A 27,666-nucleotide genomic window follows, 5' to 3' on the forward strand; every position below is an offset into this window, starting at 1 on the left:
CCTATTCTTGTCATTTTATTATCATCTTTTAGTTGAAGTGCAAAGCAATGAATTCTTTTCCCTGCTATGGCCTTGGGAATTCTAGGAAGCAAGCACTTTCTCCTCAGTTTTCCATCCATGACCCAGACAGAACAATGCATATGGTGTTGATTAGTATGTGTTGCAGATATTGTTGCCCTGGAAGCTTGAATTTATTGATGCTTTATATTAAAATTCTTAGATTAATTTAGAACTTCTCAGAGATTATAAAGAATCATTTATTCTGATACTATAGGCTGGTTGAGCTTACAGAGCAGTGTTTTCTTTCCTAGTTCTGATTCTTTCCAACATACAGTCTCAGTGAATTCTTTGCAATAAAAGGAGAACTTCAGCCAACCAATGCATTTGATTAAGGAGTAGGAAGGTGTTCTAAGGACAAGGTTTTAATCTATGCAGAGAGTTGATGGTAGAGTGTGCTTCTTTTGGAGCAGCAGAGAGGAAACAATTTGCAATTATCAACTGAGCATAAAACAGTAGCAAGACCAGAGGGTTTTCATATGGCCCATCTCAGAGATGCTTGCTTACATCTTCACTAGTTTCTTGTCTTGGATTGTAGATTTCTCAGGTCAGGACACAACTCTTGCCAGAGAGTTCTCCGTGCACAGTTGAGAGCTTGATTTAAATTCTGTAATTTCAGAGATAAAGTTAACCTTATTCTTAAAATCAATAGTTAATGTCTTTAAGTATTACCCTAATCCTCTATGAACCATGTATTTGTTGAATTAGTTCATTCTCATTTAGGAAGCTTTCAAAAAATCAACCTGAATCACAGTAATAATTTAAGAAGTGGTGTAAACCTCAAATTCAGTGAACCATGATTATACACTGGCATATTATATAAGTGAGTTATCTGTATCAGTTTTGCATATGCATTTATGAGAAAACTCTGCATAAATGTGTATTTTATTGCAAGCAGCTATAGCAAGGACAGTTGCCTCGCTGTCCAACATACATCATTCCACAAACATGAAAAGACAACTTCTTCTCTGAAGAAAAGAGAACTGCCCTGCAGTTTTCACTAAATTCTCAATGACTTTAAAAACAGGGCCTTGGCAGTTCATAGTTTGAACCAGAAATCAGAATTTGGAACATTATACAAACTTTGTATAAAGAAATACCTGAAGTGAATTGATGTGCAACAACAGATTTAATACAAAAATTTAGTATGGACCCATATGTGACAATACAATTTGTCAGCTAATGCCTATTATTGCTACTAGAGAAGCAAACACAAAAACTAGCTCCTGATAATTATTTTAGACACAAAGAAGCAGTCAAGACACTCCATATTTTTATTGTCAGCAAAATATATCTCATTTAACTACAAGCAAATGAATCAAAACATTCATTCTTATCACATTATCATAAACTTCAGTAATATAGAACACAGTCTGAGGTTAGCACTTTCAGAGAGGGGAGGAATGCCTGCTTTGAAATCATTGCAATATTGTTAGAGAAAGAGGAGAGTCACCTTGCAACAGCAAGGAGCAGCAATACTGTTTCAGAATTTTAGGATATAACTACATCAAAAAGCACAAAACTTGAAGCAAATCTTGAAGCAGCACATTCATGCTGAATGTTACAGTGAAAGTGCTTTGCTTCTGTGTGACTGCAGTCACTGCTATTGCTGAGTCAGACCCAGATTGCATTGAAACAGCTCAAAGGTTATTCCAGTGCCTCCTATTACTTCATCACCTGAGATTCACATGGGTGCACTTCATGTATATGTCCAAATGAAAGAGGGTAGGTAGTCCACATTAACGTGTTAAATTTAATAATCCCAACAACTGGTGTGCCCATTACATCTGCCGAATTTCCACACCTCTAGGTTTCTTCTGTAGCCATTTATCCTACAGATAAATAAAATAATTCTAAAGATCGTCTGCATTATTGACCATCAACAAAAGACTGGGGAATCAATTTATTATTGGTAAAATATTCTACCCCTTCTTGCATAAGGTCTTTCTCCCGGGTTTTAGTTTTTCTAAAATATGCAAGTCATTTTAGGAAACTGGAAGTCAAATTCTAATAGGAACCAGTAAGAAATGTTTTTACAATGAAGGTGGTGAAATACTGGAACAGGTTTTCCAGAGAGGTGGTGGATGCACCATCTCTGGAAACATTCAAGGTCTGGTTGCACAGGGCTTTGAGCAACGTGATCCAGTTGAAGATGTGCCTGCTCAGTTTCTGGGCTGCATGACCTTTAAAGGTCCCTTCCTTCTATGATTCTCTATCCTATTTACATTAGGCAATTCCAAAGTCAGAAAGTCAATCACACAGTTCCAATGCTGCTGTTTGCAGGGGTTCTATGCAGGAAGTTTGAAAGCTAAGTATCACAGGATGGAATTTTATTATATTAAAATTATAAATTATAAAATTATAAAAAGGTCTAGCACTGGTAACTGAATTATGTTCTACCTCCTGCTATGTCAAAGTGTTGTTTTAATATCTAAGATCAAATTACTCAATGTTTATAGCAATGAAGAAGAATGCAAAATCAGAACCAGGGCTTACACAACTTGTATTTCAAACGATTATTGTTATTATTATTATTATTATTATTATTATTTTGTCACAAGGGGGAGTTATTTTATAGAAATGACAGTATGTGTTTCCATCATAACTGTATTTCAGTGGTTTTCAAACTAGTAAAAATTCTACTATATTTGGGGGCAGGGATAGTACCTGGAAATCCTTAGCTCTCTCCTTCTTGCTATTGCCTATTCACTATGAAATAAAATTAATCTACAATCAGAACAACATTTCAGAGTTCCGGTTAACATACCACATTGCTCCCATTTCCATAGATCACCAGTGAAAAGGCCAAAGGTTTTGGGAAGGACTGGCAGCACTTCAGTGACTGAGACCAGGCAACACCTTCAATTCAATAACATTAGTCAACTCAAAAGCATACAGTTGAATTCCAGAGTGACATCCTTCTGTCTGTCTTCCATTGGAGGACAAAAAAAAAAAAAAAAAAGCATTCAAGTAAGAGAAAGGCATTTAAATAAATACACATGATTGCAAAGATCATGACACTCATTACAGCACCTGCAAGTGAGAAGGTGTAGGAGAGGTTTGCAGTGATATTTCAATACAATCAGAAATCCACTGGATTCAGTTTTTTCATTGTCCGCTTTGACTATCACAGGATGATTTGGCTCAAAGTCTAGTGCTAGATAATAATCTTTAATTTCTTAAAGAAAAAAGTTGCTGTTACTAGTACCATTGGAAGGAAATGTTAAGACCGTGGATTGCTTTCTGCTTAACTTCTGCTACTGGAATGAAACTCCACACTCCTGAGAATACAAAAAAAAAAACCTGAAATGGCTGTCCATTTCTCTGAACATTTCTTCAATTTTTCTTAAAGTGGCCTGAGGCAGATGATAAACTGACAGACTGGCACATGCCTGGAAGGGAACTGTTGGTAGCTGTTCATTGGATAGTTTTAGACTATCAGAGAGAGACAGAGAGAGCAAGCGAGCACCAGTTTCTGAGCTGTCTCTGCAATAGCTATTATTCATCTCTCCAACATCTCCTCACCATTTCTTTCTGTGTTAAATAGGAGCTCACTACTCAACATTGATGACTCAGTTATAAGTCAGGGAACTATGGTTCAGAAACCTATTCTTCCGCAAAAAACAAAAGACCAGCTTTAGCTTACTTGGGAGATAAATATCTCTGCTGAAATTTCACACTGCTGAAAGTCACCTAATCAGGTCATACACTCTCTCAATTGGAAAAGAAGTTCCCACTTTAGAATCCTCCCAGGAATAGCAATCACATATTTTCAAAAGCTTAAAGTGCATTCATGTGACAAAAAATTAAAACAAACAAAAACATCCACCACCAATAAAAAATCCAAACAAGCAAACCAAACCAAAACCAAAACAGTCCTGCTAAGCCAGAAATGTTGAAATTGCAGTTAATGGAGACTGCCTTTCTTCAGAGGGCAAAATCTGTCAAGCCCTGAATGCCAGCTGAGTAGTTACAGTCCTTTTCAATCATCACAGTGTCAACAACTACCTTCATTCCTGAGATCAGTTACAAGATTTGTGGGGTACGGGGGAGTTTGGGGTTTTTTTTCTGTTCTGTATAAAATCATAAATCAGAACTTCAGTCATTCTTTACTATGAGAGCCTTGCAATTTTGTGAAACTGGGTGGGGGTAGATTATGCTCTATGCAACAGTCTGGAAGAAGGCTTACTGATCACTTCATCGTAAATGGATGAAATCTCATTGCAGGCTTCCTTTGATCATTTGCATAACATGGCTCAACAAGCCCACCAGCTCGGTGCAAATATCAGTGCAATTGCAGAGACACTTATAAGTAGGAGAGAAAAAATTGCATTCTTTTGTCATAGCACAGATGTCATGAACTGCTCACAAAATCTTCACCAGCAGAGTTCTCCAGGGCTGACGAATGCGTGTGGCATGATGGGGAGTGTATGAACAGCTGTAGAAGACAACTGTCATGGCAAAAGGGCCATTCCACGTATTGTGGAGTGAAAATAGAGGCTTCTTAGACATCATAGACCTCCTCATCCACGGCAGGACCGACCTCTCCACAGAGCTGGCGGAAGGTGTTGCGCCTCAGTATCTCCCAGCCACGGTGAGAGCTAGTTCTGGATGTGCTCCGTGACAGTGACAGAGCAGACATTTCCTTCTTGCAGAAGGTGTCCCCGTTGGTTTCCAGCTTTTCTGAACCTTTGTCATAGTTATCCCTATCCTGAGCCTTAAATGCCTCTGTGTACCGCATCATCTTGTGTTTGTTGGGATCAACCCTGTCTTCAATTCTGGAAGAGGATTAGAAAATATAAACTGAGTTAAGTAGAAAAGTGCCACTTTATCAACAAAACCCCTCCAAAAAACAAGCCTACTGACACAGACACTCCAGAAAAATCTGCACAGGAAACTGATTATAGGCAGGATGCTAGCGGCTGCTAGCACATTTATCTCCTAGACCTTCATCCTGATCATTGACTTCAGTACCTTTGTCTGTCTAGGGTTTCTTGTCCTTTAACTCATTTCCCAGTTGTGATTTGCCCTTTCCATTTTGCCAGCTGTAAGCAATTGGCAGACCTTGATAAATGCATATATTCATATACATGCATCTATTAATTTATTTTCTCTGTTCTTGACTTTCCTCCTCTGATACTCTATGGCTGCTAGCCTCAGGATGTCACTCATCTCTTGCTGAACTTTTATTTAACTGCTCCAGTTCCACCAATCCTCTACATTACTTACAGATTGTCTTCTGAATTACTATCCCACACACATATAAGGAACACCCATATGATTTGACAGAACTAAATCACAGCACTCTTTTCTCACAGCATCCATTGAATAATTGACATTCCCAATTATTCCAAGTGAATTTCTGGGACATTGCTCTTGCAATATATTCCTATATTTCATGCCTTGGACTGAAACCACTGCATATTGGCACCACTTTAGGTCTGCTTGTTCTGCCCAGTAAATATCAAAATCCACAAGTCTCAGTTTGTCTGCAAAACCTGCAGAATGTCCTGTGCAGGGCCAGGAGCTGGACTTTGATGACCCTTGTGGGTCCCTTCCAATTCAGGATATTCTATGAGTCGATGATTCTATGATTCATACAGCCACCACTCCCCCTTCTGGCTTTACCAGCAAAAGATGGCACAGTTAGAAAAGGCAAATGCCCAAAAGTTATTTATTTTCTCATCGGGCAGAAATATTGATTAAAATCAGAAATAATGATGAATTTAGTGTTATCCAGACTACAGACGATTTTTTAGTTCAGTACCTAAATTGAAATCCTGGACCTGTGCCTTTGCCACCTGACACAGTCACTGCAAAGTATAACATATTTACTAGGTTCACTCAAGAAAGAAATTTTGACTTTAATTATTCCTGTTCTGATTTTGAGTCATTCACAGGGCAGCTCATTGTTGTTGAATGCCTGATAGATTGATTCTGCCTCTGCCATTTCATGTATCTAAGAGACAGGGATGGCCAACCAAGCACAGCAGTTAACTTCAGTGATATTCATTACAAGAAGTTTGAAAGAAAAATTCAGGTCTTATAACCCATGCAGTTTCTGAAGTCTGTCCAATGTGACTACTGGATGAAAAAGCATCAGCTGATTTCACAAGGAAATGCACAGCAGAGCTTTCTGAGGGGGACAGTGCTTGTCTATCTATCAGTCACATACAGAAAACAGATTGGGGTCTGTGTTCTGTAAGGACAGCACTTCAAACACTCCCAAGAGCACTGGAAATGCTCTTTGTTAATATCCATACATTGGGTTCTTCTCATTAGATCCTTGCATGCACACACTCCAAGAGAACTCACCTGAGATACCATCGGTCCCCCAGCCCAAACTCCCGCCCGCAGATTCCTGAGCGAGGCCAGAGGCACCGCGGCAGCTTCCGCTCCAACATGACAGTAGTAGCAACAACCTTTGGAATGAGAAAAAAGAAAACACTCAAATGAATTAGAAAAAAAAAATCAAGACTCTCTTTCAAAAAAACTAGTTATATCAGCACTGACCCATACTGTACTTCATTACAACTCCTTAAGGAAAAAAACAATTATAGAATCTACTCCATTTCAAATAAAGCAGTCACTAATTTAGGTCTAATTGTTGAAGATCAACTTCAACATATTTTGAAGAAGTAATGGTGGTCTTAAAACCCTGTTCCATTTCTTTCCTTTTATACCTCATGGGAATTATTAGGGTAATTAATTGCAAGCTAGAGAAGAGGACAGTATCTATACCCACTTTAATTGTCATCAGAACTTGCCACTGTGGCCACATGACTACATTTAACCATTTGTCTGACTTTTTTCTCACAGAAAAGCATAGGAAATGGATTTCCTGTTGATTAGCTATAGAACTGGCTGAATTTCTTTGCCTTTTGACCAAGATAGACCCACTTCTTTTAGTAGATTGAAAGACATTTCTGGCCTTACTCTAACCATTAGCTAGTGTTCTATCCCCCCTCATTCAATCCCTATAATTATATTTTAACTCTCAGTTACACAGCATGGACAAGAAAGGCTGCTGGGCTTCTAGCTGCTATTTGAAATAAGGTAGGAATGCCCACCTTAACTAGATTACCTGGGCTCTCCAGAGCTCATCCTGCTCGTGTGCCACTCTCCAGTGGGTGTCACCCATCATAGCAATTAACAAGTTGAGCATAAGGAGGGTGGCAATGATGGCAAAAGCAAAGTACACCACGCTGTACATAAAGGGCAGGTCCACATCATAGTTTGCAGGGCCATCAATGATAGTAAGGAACAGCTCAAAAGTGGTGAACAAGGACATGGGATAGTTGTAGAACTGCCCAAGGTTTTCAGGGTTCTCTGTCTGAAAGATGATGTAAAAAGCTGGAAGAGAGAAATCAGGAGAAAAAAAGAGGGAGATTAACAACAGCAATCACATTCCAGGAGGAATAACAGAATCCTATAAGAGATTCTGACCAAAAAAAAAGGTCTGGGCAGGCCCTGCATGTGTTTCTATGCAAGGATAACTCCCTGATTAGAATCACTGGTCTCCATGATAAAATGACCTGAATTTACTTTGATTATTTATTTATTTCTCAAAGTAGTGATCTTTTCGTCCTCAAGGATATAATAAAGCTATGTGTGTTACTCTAATGTTCCACAGACAAATATCATAAATGCAATATGTTCTTAAACCTTGACTTTAAAATATATTGAATTATCTGAATTATCCTAGTTTCTATTACCCTGGAAAAAGCAAGAATTGAAAACAAAACTCATGGTTTGAGAACTGAAATCAGTATTGGGAAAGTGACCATGCTCAGAGAAATAGAAGCTAAATATCATCACCAATTTTCCCAGCTATTCAGAAGTCAATCAGAGATTTAATCAAAACCCATATTCTTAATTCATACCAAAGCAGTTGGCAGGGGTAACATGATTATTTTCTCTTTGTAGACTCACCTGATGCAAAGCCCAATATCACCACAGCCATGAGCCAGCAAAAGCGCATGAGATCTCCAAATATCATCTGTAGAGCAAAGACAGAGCCACCATGAGCCCCAACTGTTCCACTAAGTCACAGTGCCACCCCATGTAAACCTTTTCCCAGATTCTAAGACCATGAGTGGACTAAAGGAAACCTTTGCACTAAAGAGAGAATGTGAAAGTTCTAAAACGCTCTGTGCAGACAAGAACCTGTCTGTTTGACATGAATGCAAGATTAAGCAAATAGTCCTGAGGGAGAAAAAAGTATTCTTACAGTTCTCCCTATCTGCAAAGAGGTGCCAGGATAGCCCATATTTGTCTCACACCTTCTGGATCATGATGGTGAAAGGTCCGAGCATCTGGAAGCCCCGAGCAAAGTACATGACGTTGCACCATCCCAGCACCAGGGCGAAGGACATGGGCACCACCTCCCCAGTTGTGCTGGTGAGACGCATCACCATGGTCACTAGGATCATGCAAGCATATGTGATGCTGCAGGGAAGAATAGACAGCAAAAAGAAGTTCAGTAAAGGAAATATTAGTCTAGCCATTAAGAGAAATAAACACAGAGAAAGAGTACTCTAAAAAAAAATTGAGGAAGTCACTCATCTGGCAAAAGAGAGCTGTGGTGAAAACAACAGACAATATATTTATTAGACTTATTATGTTCTGTACTTACACAATTATGTGGAAAGGCCCTCCTAGGATTGTTTGTCCAAAATATTTTGCTGCTCCAACTCTAAGAATATCTGGAATCTGAGAGAGACATCCTGTTAACTTTAGGACTCAGGCAGTTTACCTAACACTACTAAATGTCATGGCAACCACCAATATTCACAGGTTCTTAGCATCAGCCACATCTCCTTTAATGGATCGATTTCTATGCTACTTTAAAATCAGAATGGTTGAGCCAGGCGGGCCCTTCTTGGGATGAGACAGAGATTGCTGAAAAATCTAAAAATGCTTGGGCAGATTAAGAGACTTATCACAGAGACTTGTAACAAAGACAAAAAAGACCTTCTTGGGGAATCAAAGGAGTTTGTTATAATTCACACTGTGCTGGTTGTAGCCTTAGCCCCAGAGTCCTGACTAAGCACAGGAAGAAGGACTTGTCCATCTGGAACTTACCATAGAATCAAAACTGCACACTGCACTGAAGCTGAGGTCACGCCACTGCAGAGCAGAGAGGGGGCAATCACCTCCTCTGGCCAGCTGGTTACATTGTGCCTGATGCAGCCCATATAGGCAGAAAGCTATTTACAAGACCTGTTTTATTTTCAGTTCTTCCTATCATCATCTTTTGAGTTTTCTCAAAAAAGTCTTCTATTTCCTATTATAATAAAATCAAGTGGGGGGTAGTTGAGAAAGGCTCCTGTTACAAGTCCACAGAGTAACTGATCTCCAATTAAATATAAACTTTTCTGTTTATGCACAGAAATCACTTTACCCAGCACCCCTAAACACAGGAATAGTTATGGATGCTGGATGAAGCAACATCTGGGAGTCAGCTGCACCATGGATGGTGCTAACAGGAACTGTGGATTACCCTGTAGACAGTATTTGAGAGTGCGACCAATCCTTCTAATTGCTTCTTCCGCACCTGGACTCTTCCTAGGACATTGCCACAGTCTCTGTCTCATCTAATAGATACTGTTGGCAATGTCTATTGCCATAGACCTATGCTAAAGCACTCAGACTAAGCAAATAAGCCCTACCAAGTAGTGAGCACAAATCCATGTTTGTCTAATAAGTAAAATCTGCCTTGATGAAACTAGAAACTGTATAGCTGTTTCTCTTACCTCAAGGACCAAAATTACTACAGCTCCAATGACTGTGATCAGCTCCCCCACCAGCCTCAGCTCATCCTCATATGCCACATATGATTCCTGAAAAATAAAGTTTATGAAAATTAAAATTAAATTTTAAATAATGTGAAAGTAAATTTTAGAAGAGGGTGGGGAGAAGAAAGCCTATTGTTACTTATAATAAACATAAGTAGACCTGGGAATGCCAGAGGAACAAGCCCAGCCACAGCAATGGAGAACAGAGCACACCTCCTATTCCTCCCTGACAAAGGTCAGCTGGCTGAAAGAGGGGAGGAGGACAGCTGCAGACAGCTGAGGACTGGGGAAGGATTGGATTTTCCAGTTAAGTAGGTTAGATGGGAATTGCCCAACTGGGGCTCCGACTCCTACAGTCACAGTACCTGAAGCATTTTCTGGACATAGACTGTGTTGTCCCTGCTGCTGGTTCTGTTGCCTGTGCGGGGTTTCAGAGGCCGGTAGACGCAGCACATGGTGAAACAGACCATGTAGAGGATGTAGAATAAGGCCAGGAAACAGAAATAGGGACGACCATACATGTTCCACTTCAGGCTCACCAGCTCCTTCACAGGTGTTAGGTCCAAGATCTGGCGTGCCTGAGGAAGAGAGGAAGAAGGAATTAATTGCCAGAAGTGCATTGCTTCAACAGCATTCACAAATTTTCCTCAGAGAATGTTAACAAACTATTCTCATCTGCCCTATTCAGCATTATGAAACTGAATTTACTTTGCAAAAGTGGAATGCTCTAGTGGGCACTGGATTTGCTCAGTCTGACAATAAAGAGCTTTGGAAAAAAGAAATATATCCTGCAGAGAACAGCTGTTGAGTACCAGTGGGAAGCACAAGAAAAGCATGCTAGATATTGGAATAAATTTGTGCTCTGTGTAGGAACATAGACTGAGGATGACAGAATATTCCTGTTAGTACAACAACACAAGTTTCTGCATCAGGCATTTTAAAATAAGAAAACTGAACCATTTTTCTAAAAGATTTTTGTATTTGACTGATGCTCTATGGCTTATGTAAAAATACTGCGTTTTAAGTTTCTGCCTTATAATCTGGGTGATAATTAATTGAATCTCCTATATCAAGTCTTCAGCTTACACTAGAAGACTGACAGAGCTTAAGAAGGAGAGACAGGTGTACTTTACAACTTATGAATTTGAGCCACACACTTAATTAAATATTTCTAGACTTACTTTCTGTTGTTTAGGAGACCACTGCAGTAAATGAGAAGAAAATGTGAGTCAAATTGTTGTGACTGGGGTACTTTAAAGAAAATCTTCTTAATATACTCTGGATGTTTTTCTTCTCTTGCTACAATACCCTGTTTCCTCTAAGTCAGCCAAAAATTGCTGAGTGCACAAAGTGCAGGGAATGTTTCCATAAATGGACATGACTCTAACAAAACTCTTGAATGCCCTATGAAATATCACAAAAGATCAAAACTGCATGAGAGAGAACCCACCTATGGTTGTTCTGGTTTCTGCAGAAGTCAGTATTCTAGAATTCTTTGCATAGGAGAGTAAATTTCATTTTCACAGGGATAGTACAAATTTGAAGTTGACTATAATCTTCCTGTAGCTTGGTTCCCATCTATTTTTTTACTTTTCAACCACTTGAGGATCAGTAAATATATCTTAGGACCTATGTGTGTATGCATTGCCCTTAATACAAGAAGAACCTGCTTCTGACTGGGGGCTAAAGGTGCTTCTCTAGTCCAATATTGAACTGGGAGGGGATGATGGGATGGGGTCACACATGGCATTCTTCTAGAGAGACAGCAAACATTTTGGGCCCCACATATGAAGTGCAAAAAAGAATTACTAGTTAGGCATCAAAAATTGCAACTGCATGTAAGTAAGAGCATTCTGGAAAATAAATAATTTTATCTCTTGATATTTGGGGACATCTTATCTTCTGAAATCATTATTCTTGGATTTGCATGCACTATATTAATGTTTTGGGATAAGAGAGGCCCAATATTCTGCTTTCTTTTTAGAATTATGGTTTAGTCTTCTAAATTGGACAACTTCTAAGCCTGTTATATTTTTTGACATGGATTGCTTTTTCCTGGATTTCCATATGCATCCCAACTCATGGAACTGTAGAGGATTTCACCTAGCAAGAGCAAATGAGAGCTCCATAGACATAGCAGCTCCATAGCAAAGCTCTCCAGAAGCACAAACTTTAGTTAGAAAGGTTTGACTAAAATTTTGATAGGTGGAAATAATACAGGATGGGCAGAACTGTGCTAATTGAAGTGTCTTCTGATTCATTTCCTGTCCTGTTAGGATTATTTAAGGTTATTACAACTGATAGGGTTGTGTACCTGTAAAGTCCTAGGGAGATCTATCAAAGCTTGCCATTACACTCAGCTATTTTTGTCTTATTAATCCTTTTACAAGCTTATGAACCTACAGCAGAGATAATTCACCCCTTTTGTTTTGAGTCACAACCTGTCATTAAATGAAGGGAATAATAACAATGAGTGGTTTTTAAATGCACTCCAGTTTAGGATTTCTGAATGTACTCCTGTCTCAAGGAATATTGTGAGAGTTAATCAGTATCACAGGTATAGGAAGATACTTGCTAGAGCTACTTTACAGGTTCTTAGTGTATCTTTGAGCCTGCTGAGAGAAAACCCTTTTCTGTAGTTTGTTCATACCTAGTTCTTCCAATAACCTTCAATTTCACACCTCAGAAGAAACTGTATATAAAGCATCAGATGTAGCCAGACCATTAACAAACCTCTATACTTCATGTGTCCTCTGCAGCTCATGGTACAACGTACTTGCCCTATGGATTGCATCAGTGAGCTTGAACCTTCAAACTTATCATTCTTATCACTCCTCCCCTTCTATAATCACCATGGTGTGCACACAGCATGTATGCAGTGCAGTACCTCTCTCTTCTTGGTGGATACTATGAGCTCAAGGAAGGACTGATCTTCAGCCCAGGAGTCAATCTCTGTGATATCATACAGCACAGTGCTCAAGGGGCCAAAGGACCAGAGATTCTGCTTCCGCTTCTGCATAAGATATTGAAACATCTGAGGACAAAAGAAGGGAGGCAAGGATATCAGAAGCTTTCCAGTACATAGTGTGTTTGCAATGAGAACAAATAAAGTTGTTCAAAACCCTCAATTTTGACATATTTTCCTTGAAACTGGTAGCTGTTGCGGTTCTCATATCTCCTGGGAACAATTACAGCAGGTTAAGAAGTGGAAGAAATTTTTCTGATTCCCGTTTGATTATTAGCTCATGCCTGATTTAAAGGATGAGTTATTTTTACTCTAAATTCTAATCAAACTACTAAAGTTACTTGACACAGTTATAGTTCCTGACAATAGACTTCAGATGGAATTACATGTTGATTAGAAAAAAAAATGTTTTAATACTTTTCTACAAGACATCAGAAAAGAGGTGTGACAAGGGAAATGAACCTGTCCGTTGTGAACCTACAGAAGAAACACTAACCATATTTGTCTTTCCAGTGAGTGGAAGGATGAGGGTTTGTATTAAATGCTAAGATTTTATCTATAAATAAATGCCTGTGGGTACCTGAAGAGGTTTCCCATCGGTCACATTTAAAGTAATGAAATCTAGACAAATGAAACAATAATTTCTGTGAGCCTTTAAAAAATTACCTGGGTTAAATGTGTCTGTTAACATCTGTTTAACTCAAATGCTCCAAAAATTGGGGAAAAATATCTATTCTTTAAGCACTCATTTATTTCATTAGGATAAAGAAATTTCTTATAAAGGGTTTTTGGGACCTATGTAAGATTTCTGGAAAAAAAAAAAGATCTTGTTATGTATCTCCTACCTACTAAGAACATACACAAACACCCTTGCTCTGAATGATGTTATTTCAAGGTCTCCATTTCTTTTGTACAGAGGTACCAGTGTCACACAAACTCACCACAGTGTTGCCCTCAACTCCAGCCAGTTTGAATGGACTAAGTCCCTCATTGTTAGGAATCAGTTCAAGTGACCCTGGTCCTTCTTTGTTCCTGTCATAGGAAAGTATCAGGCTGTACATATGGCAGGCAAACGTCTTATTAGGTTGGAGAACCAGGATGTGCAGAACAGTGTTACCTATGAAGGAAGCAGAATGGATGAAGTATCTGGAATTGCCCAGCCCTGTGCAAAGATTGAGAATGGACTCATGGCTTTTATTTTCCTCATATCCTTCATCCCACAGCTGTTTCTAGTGAGAATATTCTTCATTTGCATGCACGGATGACAGCCTGAATTAAAATGTCCAGATCCACTCTATGTAATTCACTGAGCCCCACAGCACATACCCAGAGAATCTTGAGCTCTAATGTCAGCTCCATTCTCAATGAGCAGCTGCACAATTTCCTCATTTCCCACACAGGCAGCAAACGATAAAACATGTTCTCCTGAAATGAAAGGAATGGGGAGAAACAACATTAAGGATCCACGAGGTAGGAGAGGTTGAAGCATACCGAGGGAAAACTACCCATGCTAGGAAGCCAGAGGATATGAAAGGAGGAGTTTCCTTAGATAACCTGTAAATTTCCTGCCCCACTTCTCATCTTAATCAGAAAGGTTAAAAAAGACCTGTTCCACACAACACTAAAAGGAAGAAATGTTCTTTTCAGTGGTTTACCTCCGTAAGAAGGTTGACATGTAATTTACTGCTAGGAAGACACTAAATTACAATTTTTATATAATATATATATATTAATTTGCATACATGAAAAGCTATAGATTGTGTATTGTTTGTATTCACACAACATTCACACTCTCAGAGGAGTCATACTCTCTGCTAAGAGGTGTATGTCTGATGACACTTGGAGATAGGAGCCTCTGTTTATTTACTTCAGATGGGGACTAAAGGAAGGCTCCCCCATATCCCCTCACCACTCTGCTGGTTCCCTCCCATAGCAGCAAGGGGAGAAGTTAAGGCTGTACCAAAATAGAAAAGGTTCTGGGAGCTGCGCCTGAAGAAGTGCCCGGTGGCCCTTGCTGTGCTGGGATTGGCTCCTCTCTTAAGCAAAGCCTTCACCAGCGTGGTGTTCTGGTTGGCTGCTGCAATGTGGAGAGCTGTCTGCCCTGCAAAACACAGAAACAAAACCTTGTCATTCGAGAAAGCAACTTCAGGCTGATCACCAGCCTGCAGTTCACATGTCAGTCATGGTAAATGGACAGCAGCTAAAGGAGTTGGCTTTGAAGTTATCTCTGTTGTGTGCAAAAGGTTGTGCTAGAGATTTTCCAGAGGTTCCTTTCTACCTAAATCTTTTCATTAATTTATTAAAGCTGACTTTACAAATTGCCAAAAAACCCCAACAGGGTGCATTCTCTAGATTTTTTTCTAGGGAAAATTAAGACATGTCACTCTCTCCTGGGAAGCAAACAGAAAGTTATGAGATTGACTATGCTTTCCTACATAAGAAATTAAGATAAGGTCAAGACAAAATTCCCAAAGATTTCCTCTAATCCTTCAAACTAGGCTTTAGAATTTTAAAAAACTCCATTATTACTATTATTATTATTATTATTATTATTATTATTATTATTATTATTGTTGTTGTTGTTGTTGTTATTATTGTTATTATTATTATTATTTTATTGGTTTTGAGATTCAGACTGCAATTTCTGTATACTCGACCAGAAGCATTCTTTAAAAATCTGGATGAGAGTCTAGCCTCAAAAGCAGTGGCCACATTTCTCATTTTCTCAACCAAATAACTACTTTTTCTTCTTTCAGGGGAGGTCAGGCAGATATCCCTTTTTTTACAACTGAGTATGTCAGAAAGCAAACAGTATATATCCTTGCAATTCCCTGGTCAAGGTCTTTGCATCTTTGCACATGTGTGTACTCATGTTTAATATAATTCCACCTTCCAAGAAAGGTCAGAAGCCATTTGCATGTTGGTTTTGCTGTGTGACAGTTCAGCAACATATTGAACCAGGAACCTTTTAAGCCAATTTCCTGAATGTACAAGTAATATTTCCTCTCCCCTGCTGCAGGGAATCCTGCCCATCCTCCTTCCCAGTGATTTTACCTTCATAAAGTTCTGATGTCATCCTCTCATTGATAAGCTCAGGAGCTGCTTCCATCAGAGCCACTGCTGCCTCCAAGTTATCATACATGGCAGCTACATGAAGGGCAGTCTCTCCCACTGCGCCTAGAAACAGTGGGACAAGCATGAGAATTGTCAAGATCTTCAACTGTACAGAAAGCAGGAAAAAAAAAAGGCAGAAATAGATTAATTGAGGTGGGGAATTACAGGAGGGCTATGTTATCCCTTGAGTAGTGCCAGGTACAGCCACACAACTGCACAGTCTCCTTCATTTCAACAAAATCTGAAAACTGAGCAGAAACTTCAGGTGTCTGTAAGTGATGGTCGACCTCAGGCATGAAGTGAATGAGCACAACCAAGTCAGAAAACTCACTTTGTTGCAAAGCTGCTGACATAGAGTTAAGTCATCTGAGCCCGCTGATGCAAATGTTTTAACAAACTAACAAGCTGCTCACTGTAGGAAGCTCTTGCCTTCCACAGAAAACCATTTTTTCAAGCAATCCCAGTTACCTCTCTGATAGATATCGCATGTTCCGTCAGTGAGAAGTTTCCTAATGGCAGCAAGGTTGTTCTCTTTGGCAGCCTGGAGGAGTGGGGATTCCCAGATCCTGGAGTCAAGAAAAAGTGGCTGATAAGGAACAATGTCAAACACATGGTGCCTCTTTCCAGAGCTAGTATGGCTTTTGCTCAAGACAGTTTGTATCTTGAATATTTTCACTGAAAAATCAGCAATGCACATCTACCATCCTAGGTATTCTTTGAATTCACCAAAAGGGAAAAAAAAAAAAAGAACAGGAAAAAGCAGAGCAGTGCAATTCTAAAAACACACTGAAGTTCATCATCTCTTGGCTTACTGGTGCTGAACCATATGGTGGCAGCAGAGGGAAAGACAGAGGAAACAACCAAAATGTTTCTTGTTTTGATATCCCACATTTTGAGGCACATAAATAGTGAATGATGGGTCATTGAAGCCCTTCTGCAAGTAGACACTTATCTCAGGAGCCAGAAAAAACCAGTTGCTTCTTGACACAGCACAATAAATTAAGAAAAGATTGTTGTCTGAATTGCTCCCATAGTGGATGGAAAAGGGAAAACAAGAATTCCATCTGTGTTCTAGCAACACTTGCTATAATTAAGAGACTGAGCTCTGAAATGTAGTTCTTCCATATACAAAGTTATGGAGAAAAATTTGTCAACTTCGCTATACTACTTTTTTCTCTAGTGCTGAGAGAACTGAGGAAATTGTTGAGAACTGAAATATGTTCACGTGCTGGGAAAGAGCATGCGCTCACACAAGTTCCAGACAGAGTGGTTCACTTAAAGCTGAAGCATGTCCTTGAGTCTTCTATGAGGATCTGGGTTATTTGAGTATATCTTTTGGGCTTGATGAAGAATTTATAAGTACAGCCACCAAACTTCACTACAGCAAGGTCTTTGGAAGCAAACAACAGGTCAAGGGAGGTGATCCTCCCCCTCTCCTCAGCGCTGGTGAGGCCATACCTAGAGCCCTGCGTCCAGGTATTAGGATCTTCAGTACAAAACACAGAGGGAGCTACTGGAGAGAGTTCAGCAAAAGGCAAAAGATGATCATGAGAATAGAACATGTCTCAGACGAGGAAAGTCTGAGAGAACTGTGACTGTTTAGCCTGGAAAAGAGAAGGCTTAGGTGGTGTTCCTATCAATTTGTGTAAGTATCTGAAGAGAGTTACCTGCAATGTTTGTTCAGCATCCAAACAAGGTTTGCCAATGCTTAAAATCATGAGTTGGCCATACAAAATTTAAAAAAGAACAAAATCTACAAAATTGAGGTAAATATTTCTGTTATCCTTGAGTATTTTCAGGTTCGTCTTTTAAATCATAAATCAAAAAGTGGTTTGAGGTGGGCTTTTATATTTCTTGATTTTATACAAATAAAGAATTTTAAGTATCCATGTTCAGGAGATAAAGATTAAAAGGGAGGACAGACTCTCAAACCAAAAGAAAAAAATTATGTCTCATGAGTTTGCAGTATGAAATAGAAAGAGATTCCTCTCTCCCAGCAAGACAAGGTCAGTTTTAGATTTCTGTTCAAATTAAAATTTTGTGGTTTTGTCTCTCCCCTGCTGTTTTCTAGTACAGATGTTTAATTTGATCTTAATTATCTAGCGTGGCACAGGTCAGGCTGCAATGGGTGATGTGGAATAAGTCTAAGGATTACAGTAGAAAATTACAAATTCAAGCTGATATGAATCAGGAAAACACCAGCCCTTGTTTTTCTACCAGTCTCTATCTGTCCCTTTACTACAGTCTAACAACTGGCAATAGCTGTCTTAAGCACTCCTCCCAAAAACCCATGTGGGACAAATACATTAGTCAAACCATATACCGGCAGATACAGTAAATGCTTTCTCCTGCTGATGTTCCATGTATTCTGGCATTATTAAGTCACAAGACTTCTAGGGATAAATCCTACATAAAGCAATAGGTGCTTTGCATTAAGTGGTAACACTGATGTGAGGATACATTACCTGTGAATATAACTCTGTTATAAGCCACAGTAAAACCCACATCAGAGACATAGGAAATATAAATGGCCCATTGCAAAAAATGTTTTCTTACAACTCATGCATCTTAAGTATAGGACAGTTTAACAATAAAGCAACAGGAAAGCAGGCAATGTAAATTCTGTGGCTCACAGGAATATATATTTCTTGGTTTAAATTATTCTTTAATGACAACAATATCTTGAATCAAAAAGAAATTTATATGCCACTATCTCTGGATTTAATCAACTAGAAATGTGAGAGTTCTGCTTTCCTTTATCCTGGAAAGACACTGAAGACACTTGAGAAAATTTGAGGGGTAAAGCAAAACAAAAAATATCAGAATGATACAGATAAATAGAAATCATCTGAATAAGCATAAATTAATGTACATGGGCTACAAGTAATCTAAGCATAACTGAACATCATGTTTATCATTCCACAAAATGAGCATTTCCTGTCACCAAAAACACCCCATTATCTAAGTCACGAGAAACTAAACTAGAAAACCCCTGAAGAGCAGAGGAGAAATAAAAACATTGAGTTTAAAAAGAACCATCTTCAACAAATCAGGGAGCCCTTCTGAGATATTTTTATATGTCCTTCACACTCCTAGTTAGGGAAGTATTCCTTCTATAGCTTACTCATGCGTCAGTTTCATTACTAACTAATGATAAGATGATTTGATGAGGAGATTGCATCTAGGATCAAAAAAACAGGAGCTAAATGAAGAGGCACTCTAAGCAAAAGTCATAAGATTCAGTGTTAGTGAAGTCAGCTTGCCACCTTTGCCACTATTTTGGCTAAGAAAGACTCTGTTGTTCTGGAAAAGACAAGTTTCAGAGGCAGGAAGTGGGAAAGAGGTGGGGTTTCAGTAGTATAAACAATGCTACAATTAATATGTTGATGCTTTACGGGGGAGGCCTTTATCCCTCAAATGACCTCAGAGAGGAGCAAGGACTGGGCAAGAGACGACATGGGAGGACACAAACACAATATCTTTCTCTCAAAAATTACCAAAATTCTTGTAAACAATTAATTAAATCACAATATTGCTACGAGGAAGGCATGTAAAAAATACTATTCTCAGCTTTTGGAAGCTGAGGGCAAAATTGTCAAACATTTCTTCTTATTGTAGCAACTTCCAACTGGGTGTAAAATGCCAGAGATCTCAGGCCAAAGAGCAAACCAGAAGAGGAACTCAGAAATGCTGGCAAATGTCATGGCACACTGCGTGTGATGGCTCAAAGGTTTGTGAGTTACATGTCCCTGGCATATGCTTTTGCTCTCATTTAATTTTCTGTCTCATAATTGGGGAAACATTTTAGCCTCATTTAAAACATACTGTTCTAATTATCAACTAATTTTTAATACATTACAGCAATGTACTGAGTATATAAATGTCAAAAACTAGGGGAAGCAAATTTGCTAATATAAAAAATTAAATGAAGTCACCTGAATTTAGAACCTTCAAAACATTTTCAATTATTTAACTTTGGCATATTTAACCAACTTTCTTCCTGATGGATCAAACACAGTACAGAGCACAGAGTTTTGCATTTTACTACTTAGGCCCCTTTGTGTGTCAAAGCAGCAGCTGGCAAAATCTGTAACTTAAGTCTCTTAACAGAGCTGCCTACAGTAGATACTTAGCTTCCAGAAAGTACCATTATGTCACTGAACAGTGAGGCTGGCTTTCAGAAAATTATTCAGCAGACATATCTGGACACCTTAAGATGATAATTCAGCATATCTAAGTTAAGCTCCTCTTCTAATCCTCTTCATCCCCTTCAACAGCTATGGAATCAAGGAATACTAAGCTCCTGAATTATCCAGCTAAGTGAAGTTTGTAACACTAAGCAGACTGGATGTTGCCTTACAGGACCTGTTTAGGTTAAACACAGCTATATAGCAAACCAGTAATTCGGAGGGGCAAGGAGAACCACAGGAATATCCATCTGGATGTGCTCCTGGGTTGTTCTTGCTGAGCTAAAGAATGTGTCAGTGAGGAGGCATGAGTGAGTCTTGATCATGCCTTACTATTGGCCAGTTTTCCTCGCAGGTGATTCAATGATGTGCTCAGGAAGCCATGAGCTGTTTCTCCAAAGTAGGTGAGGGCACAATCAGGAACACCCGAAAATCCATTGTGAAACAAAGAGAAGATAAAATGTAGGTCAGATTCTGACTGAGGAAGTAATGTAAAACAGTTCTAAACAAGGTTAAAGATTTCACAAGCACTTTCTGCTGGTAATATGTACCCTTTGAGCTTCTTAAGCACTTCTTTTGGAGTGCAGCCTGCTCATTTCACTCTTGGAGAGATAGAGAATGCAAAGACTAGTAAATAAGTCTTAATTTCATTATAAAAAGAAGAATTTGGATTGCTATGATTATTCTTTCAGAACAGGGAAATATATTAAATATGTGAACTGTCTGGACAACAACCAATCTGAAGATTCTATTTCATGACTGAACTCACCAGAAATCCAATGAAGCATCTCTTTCTCTTCTTCCCTTATCAGATTCTACAACTTCAATCATTTACTATATGGAATTTCCCCATTCTTTGCTCTAATTTAAGTTTGCTTCCAGCTTCAAAATTTATGCCTATAGAGAGTCAGTTCCTGAGGTTCTAAAGCAGTTATTTTAACCTAAGCTATAAATTCATCATCAGGATATTAGCTTTCTCTTCTTTCCCTGTTGTGCTCAGAATATCCATGCTCCAGAATGAAGCATGAATTTGCTAGAGGAGATTCATCTTCTCCCTTCCTTCTGCTAGCATGTGCATGTAAATGTGAGAAAGCCTTCAGGAGAGCAGAGGGCTGCTCAGAGGAAGCCAACCAGCTGAAAAAGGATCAAAGCAATCACCTAGCAAGATGCCAAAGAAGGAGTTAGGGAATAATTGCACTAAGTGAAAAGGAGACAGATAACAGGGGCTTGGACAATCAACAGGGTCAGCAAATTTCTTCAGCACCAGCAACAAGACTCAGCAAGTTAACTGGGACCTCTTGCTCATGTATGTCAAAGCCCCTTCAGCTGAGAGCAAACACAGCTTCTCTGGAAATAAATTAAACAGGTTAATAATTGCCAGTGTTACTAGACAAGAAACTGATAGGGAATTCTTATCCCTTCAGATATTTAACTGTCTGCCACACAAAGCAATAGAAATCTTGATCAGTCATTTCCAGCAGGGCATTCTTCTTGCATTAACATCTTGTTTTTTCTAATTCTTCATCTAAGACCATCATAAGAATAATCTCATACTAGAACTCTTTTAATAGTTTAGAAGTCGTTAGTTGTTATTTATTGCCACTTAAGCAGTCATAAAACAATTTTTTTTCTCTGATGTATCATTCTGCATCAAAACGTCCTACCCTCCTCAAAAGGGATTTTCTTGCAGTTTTATTCCAGGTTTGTGTTCCTTACCCAATGTCTAATAATTTTTTTCTAACAGCTTTTTAATTTGGGGCGAGGGGAAGTTCAGGGCAAAAATTCTTCTTTATATGAAAACCAATGGCCAAGTTGAGGAAATCAAATAACTTCCTAAATCCACAAATAACTTCCTAAATGTATGAGCCTGAGACGCAACTTGGGCTGAGATTGGGTGTGTGTGTGTCTGTGCATTGCTGGGGAAACACCACTTCTGAAGGACCTTTACACTTGTGAAATTAGGGAGACTGTTTTCCATTATTAGTCTCAAAACTTCCATTGGGATGAAGGTGTATCAGTACAGACCAGAAATGCCGCTATTGATGCTTTTGATTTTATTTTACATGCAGCAGCCAATAGTTCTTTGGATCTTGACTACTCAGAAGCACTGTGGCTGAAACAAGCTATAAATGAAGTGTTGGAACTGGAAGCTGGCATCTTTATTTCACTGTCACCTTTGGGAGCAAATGAACCAATTAAGACTGACAGGCATTGTGGATTTTAAGACAGGACAATCCTACGTTAAATTGTGGGATGAAAACTCAGTAATATTGTTTAGACAAATGAACAGCCAAACTATGGGGACATCTCAATCGCTACAAGCTTGAGAAAGATTTGTGTAGAAGCTGAAGGCTCTCTGTGTCCCTGCACAACTCTTAAACAATCCAGTTTACCTGCATTAGGCTGAGCTGCTTCTTTATTTGTGCCACATTTCTTTCCAGGATAAGCAAAGCACTTCGATAATATGTCTGGGAGACTAAAGAGCCACCAAAGAATTTGGAAATTAAAGGTTTTATTGTGACATCTTTGGAATGACCATAGCTCTCTGCAAGTTATACAAATTGTTCCAGGCACCTCTAATGCATTACTTACTATTTATCAATCAGAGTTATGAATACAGGCAATAGCAGGAGGAAAAATACTACATAATTGTTATACTTTTACAGGTACTGTAACAATGTACTCACTTGTTCTAATCTATATATTGCTTATTTTTTATGAACAGTGCAATTTTCATAGGGTGGATTTTCTAAAATCACATCCTAGGAAAAACTTGTTCACATTTCCTTGGAAACTCTTGCACTGAAAATAATTTTTAGAGGATCTATTGCACTGTGACTGACACGTGATACTTCTTCACCTCTATCAGGCCCAAATTTTCATAACTATACATATTTCTGTTCTCTGTCGTTACAAATTATGTTGCAGGATTATGTTCATGTGCTTCAGGCTGTGTAGATCCCAGAGTTTGCTTCCAAAGATGATTCTAGAGAGGACATATGAGATGTGGCCACTGTCCCTGCGACTCCACATTGAGCTACAGGCTGTTTAAAAAGGAGAGTCTTCAACAGAGAGAAACCAGAAGATTAAGGCCAAATAAACTCAAAGTTCTCTTCAATGTTAGGAGGTTGTATTGCATTTTCTGAACCTGGATTCCCCTGGGGAAATATTATAGAGTGGAATATTAATCCCTTTCTGTGAATAATGCCGAGATCTACTGCTAGTAAGATTCAAAGGACTGTTTCACGTGAAGAAAGAGAATGAACATCAATACCAATGAAGGTGACAACTGCCAAAACAATCAGTTTTCAGGTGTTATCACCAGTTGTCAGTCAGAAAAAAAAGCTTTGTTCTTTTCTTGCAGACTTTCTGTGTGCAATCAGAGAATGCCAGTTAAACAGTAACATATTTACCACTGGCTTTCAATAAGATAATAGTAGACTTTAATCACCACTAATTACTGTATGTATTCCAATGCCATTTTCACTAAGAAGAACTCAAGCTGAAGCCACAACACTGCAGCTCTATACCACAAAATGACAGGATGCAGCAAAAGCCCTTTTGGCTTACAACAGTTTTTCCACAAAAGCAGAGGTTTCATAAGAGTAGTTCCCACACACCAGTCACCAAAGAAGGTCTTCCTGCTGTGTTTTTCTATCTGTACATAACTAAAAATGTGAAAGCAATAAAACCAGTCCTCTGCAAAATGTTCATTATTTTTTCTCCTCAAACTCTGAGCATCCCTGGGGATAAGAAAGGAAAGAGTAGGATAATAGGAGGAAGAATTGGTCCTGTCGCTCTTTAGCAAAAGATTTTTCACATATTGGCACCACGTAATTTGTAACCAAATAGCAGGAGCCCAATTTGTTATAGTTGAAAGCTACAGGAAACATGGACCTAAAACGGAAGGGAACAACTGTGTCCCCATGCAACCCTGATTTCACAGTGAATATTGTGCACACTGCATGTGTTTTACAGAGAGCTTTATAAAGAAACACAGAAAAGTTAACTTTGAGGCCAGTGGGATTGCACTGCAGTGATCTAAGAGAAGTTTATGCAGGAGGGTTTATATGACTAACATTTTTTTCTGTTTTCCTCCATCAGTAGCAACACACAAGATGCTCATGGGCCTGTAGCACATGACTCATGAGGACCAATAAGCAAAGAGAAGTGACAATCTAACAGGAGCCTGTATGCAAGGGAGCAACAAAAAGGAAGGGACCAAACCCCTCTTGGCAACAGCAGATGGTAAAAAAGGGACAGGAATATCATCAAAATCAGGTTGACTATTTGGGAAAAAAAGAACAAACAAACTCTTTCACTAGGAGGTTACTACAGCACTGTAACAGGTACCTAAAGATATGGTGGAATCTCTGTCCTGGGAAGCTTTCAAGACTGAGCTAGACAGAGCTTAAGCAATGTGATCTCTTTCTGGCAAGAGTTTAGCTTCAAGTGGGAGGTTAGCTGGAGATCACATGAGCTTCCTTCCACAACCCTTTGACTTAAAAATATGAAGATAATGTTATAATAATAAAAAATACCGCATTACAATTTATTGCTTATTGGTATTAATCATTAGTATATAATCAATATAATTAATTTGATATATTAATATATTTAAGGTTCTATTTTGTACTCATTTGGATCTTACAGAATCTGCTGAGAACTTATTTTTCAGTTACCTGTGATGCTTTTCATGAACATATCAAAATGTAAACACTTTAGCATTCCACAGAAACACTATTGTTCCCATTGTCCCTCCTATTTTAAGTGTATTTAAGTCCCACTGCTCTGAAGTAAACTGGAACAGGCTTTATTACTTGGTCAGAAGCTAGATAATGATACAGTTCTTTCTCTAAAGGTGCACTTTTGTCCCTCTTAATCTGCTTCTTTGCATATTTCTATACATTTATGTACATATACATATGTATAGATAAATGGATTTTGTCCCACACAGTCACCTTTTCGTCCCCACAGATGTTCAGAGTTATGCGTGGAAAGAAAAAACAGATTTTACAAGCAACTGGGAGCAATTTGTTATTTGAATACTGCAGCATTTGTGCATGCAGAAATGACAATGAAAACCAGATCCAGCTGCATTTCCATGAATAGTCCCACATTTCTGTGTGTGGAGGGAGCAATCCTGCCCAGCAGTAACCAACAGCCTTCAGTGCTCACATGAGAAGACACAGCCGATCTTCTGGATAATCTAAGGTCTAAGAGGAGTCACTGTACATGTTGACACTCAGGTCAGAGGTCTGAGAAACCACAGTCTGACCCAGGAGGTGATTGACCCCCAAAACATTCAACAACATTAAGCCTACTCTATCCTGCAGTAAGAGCGACCTTTAGAGAGACAGAAAGCAAAATCCTGACAAAAAGGCACCACTATTTCAGATGACTGCAGCTTATGCACCACACACACTCTAATTATAATAATAATGTTAATTATAATGATGACAATAATAATGATAATAATAACGATCAAAAACAAACCTTCATGCATTTTCCTGTAAGCTTTACCAATGAAGCAGGAAAGACAAGAGAATACATTAATTATTTGTGACTGAAGTACTGCACTCAGGGTAATTCAATTGCAACCTGGTAAATCTACCTGTGAAAACAGATAAGATTGGAACTCCAGAAGCATTCCACCTTGGAAGAAGAAATCTGATAGAGAAAAGTGCTCCAGGGTTGTTTAAAGTTTATCTACTGGCAGAAAAGCCTAAGGGGACTAGTGAGAATCAGCTACAGGGAGAGCAGCAGAAGAAAGAGAAGAAAAGAAGGCTGAAGTGCACCGTACCTTTTCTGCTGGAGTAAGTAGATTTCATCCAGATGTTTATCCCAGGATTTTTTGCCTTGCAGCTTCTGACTTAGTCCATTCCATATCCGGGAATAGAAGGGATTGTTCTCCCCAAATAAAGGTACCCCCATATCACGTCCCTTTTTCTCTCTTGCCTAGCTGCCTGAAAGCCAGCAATCCCCACTTTGGGAAAAAGTCAGGAAAGGCACACTTCAGGTCACCACTCCTCTGCCCTCAGTTACTTACAGAGGAGACTGTCAGTCAACTGCATCAGCTGATCAAAGTACGTGTAAAAACACACAATAAAATCACTTGTTCCTAGCAGACAATACCTTGAGCCTCATCAATTACTTAGTTTCCAAAATAGCCCAACCCAAAGGTGTGTCTGATTTAGAAGTAGCTCGCCAGCAGCCTACCCCTCAAAAAGACCCTGTACAGCAACTGAAGAATTCATACAGCATCAAGGTCCTAGGCTTCTACTATTTTGATTTTGAAACCTAGGCTTTAGAAGCAATCATCCTCTTTTTGTATCTCTGAACTCCTCTGGAAAGCAACATGTAAGCAATTTTGAAATAGACAGCTGAGCAAGTCAGGCAAAACACCTTTAAGGTGAGTGAACATGTGGGAACGTGCCCTAAAAGACACAGGGCTCTGGGAAGGTGGCAGAGAGGAGGACACACCTCCCACCTCAGCTGTCTGCAAATCCCATTAAAGAAATTATCCTTACAGACTCCACCTTCTCCACATAAAACAAAGTCACCTTACTCCACAAGCTGGAAGAAGAGTTTATGTAGATTAATGTGTAAACTTTACATATTTAATTTTCATTTAATGTTCTACAAATTAATTATTTCTTCTAGTTTCTTCCAGAAAAATCTTATTTAGGAAAGGAGTAAAACTTTTTATTTAACAAAACTTTTTTAAAAATTTATTTAACAAAAACTTGATTTTGGCACAGAAAAACATATTCAGGATCAGGGGGTATTGCCTGCAAAGCAATAGACCAAATATAAAAATTAAGAGATGAGACATCCTTCTCTGTGTGAAGAAACTGGAAGCTATGAGGGAGAAAAGAAAAAACAAAAAGTAAAAAAAAAAAAAGAGAAAAAAGGAAAGGAGAAAGCTTCTAGTTCCTAATCTTCTTTCCCTAAAGACTTGTCCCAATATTTTTGCACCTTGCATCAACAGAAATATCCCTTCATTCCTACTCCTGCTGTAGTGGAATAGAATTTTGTTTAGGATGCCTGGACCTTGACCGAATCAGAAGGTAAGAGAGAGAAGTGTATAAAGCAGTAGGACTGAGTCATCTCTTTGAAATTCCTGGTTTATTTAGAGGTTTCTTAGAACTACAATACCAGGATTAACATCCAAACTACTGTAAACTCATGATGTATCCTATTCTATAAAATCATAAATTGCCACACAATTGCTACACAAAAAACAATGCTTTAAGGCAAGCCTGAGGGATCATACCCTAAAATGTAAAATTCACTGAGTTGACCCGATCTAGGAGGAAGTGTCAGGTTAAGCTGTCATAATGGGAAGAATATATCACTTGCTACTTTGAGAGGTTAGAGTTTATACCAGCCAGGTGTTTTGAGCATATGTTGTGTATTTATTAGGTTTTTTTTTTAAGAATATCAATAATGAGTCCCTCCTAACACTGTGAGGGGTGGGGGAAGCAACTCCTCTTGAAGTTCAGAAAGGTATTTAGACACTGAGGTGTTAAGTGCCTCTGACAGA

General features: G+C 38.8%; 1 protein-coding gene and 1 long non-coding RNA gene across 5 annotated transcripts; one reads left to right on the forward strand and one right to left on the reverse strand.

Moving 5' to 3' along the window:
• Positions 1 to 366: 366 nt before the first annotated feature.
• LOC137469753 (transient receptor potential cation channel subfamily V member 6-like) lies at positions 367 to 26,626 on the reverse strand. Of its 4 annotated transcripts, none has more exons than XM_068182818.1 (16): positions 25,924 to 26,624; positions 16,402 to 16,499; positions 15,874 to 15,996; positions 14,780 to 14,920; positions 14,146 to 14,244; positions 13,761 to 13,936; positions 12,742 to 12,888; positions 10,220 to 10,432; positions 9,813 to 9,899; positions 8,693 to 8,769; positions 8,340 to 8,505; positions 7,990 to 8,056; positions 7,142 to 7,410; positions 6,373 to 6,479; positions 4,601 to 4,835; positions 367 to 664 (listed from the first exon to the last, which is right to left on the reverse strand). In XM_068182818.1, the coding sequence occupies exons 1-16, from the start codon at positions 26,052 to 26,054 to the stop codon at positions 572 to 574; spliced, it is 2,229 nt and encodes a 742-aa protein (XP_068038919.1). In that variant the 5' UTR covers positions 26,055 to 26,624; the 3' UTR covers positions 367 to 571. The 4 variants fall into 4 exon arrangements, with proteins under 4 accessions (XP_068038919.1, XP_068038918.1, XP_068038920.1 ...); XM_068182817.1 differs by lacking the exon at positions 367 to 664 and adding an exon at positions 10,015 to 10,098 and having other exon boundaries at positions 3,196 to 4,835; positions 25,924 to 26,625; XM_068182819.1 differs by lacking the exon at positions 367 to 664 and having other exon boundaries at positions 3,196 to 4,835; positions 25,924 to 26,623.
• Positions 24,298 to 26,101, forward strand: LOC137469809 (uncharacterized). The gene is made up of 2 exons (XR_010996689.1): positions 24,298 to 24,469; positions 25,098 to 26,101. It is a non-coding gene; the product is annotated as an uncharacterized lncRNA (long non-coding RNA).
• Positions 26,627 to 27,666: the final 1,040 nt, after the last annotated feature.

This window comes from Anomalospiza imberbis, chromosome 2, assembly GCF_031753505.1.
Source record: "Anomalospiza imberbis isolate Cuckoo-Finch-1a 21T00152 chromosome 2, ASM3175350v1, whole genome shotgun sequence".
NCBI classification, from domain to species: domain Eukaryota; kingdom Metazoa; phylum Chordata; class Aves; order Passeriformes; family Viduidae; genus Anomalospiza; species Anomalospiza imberbis.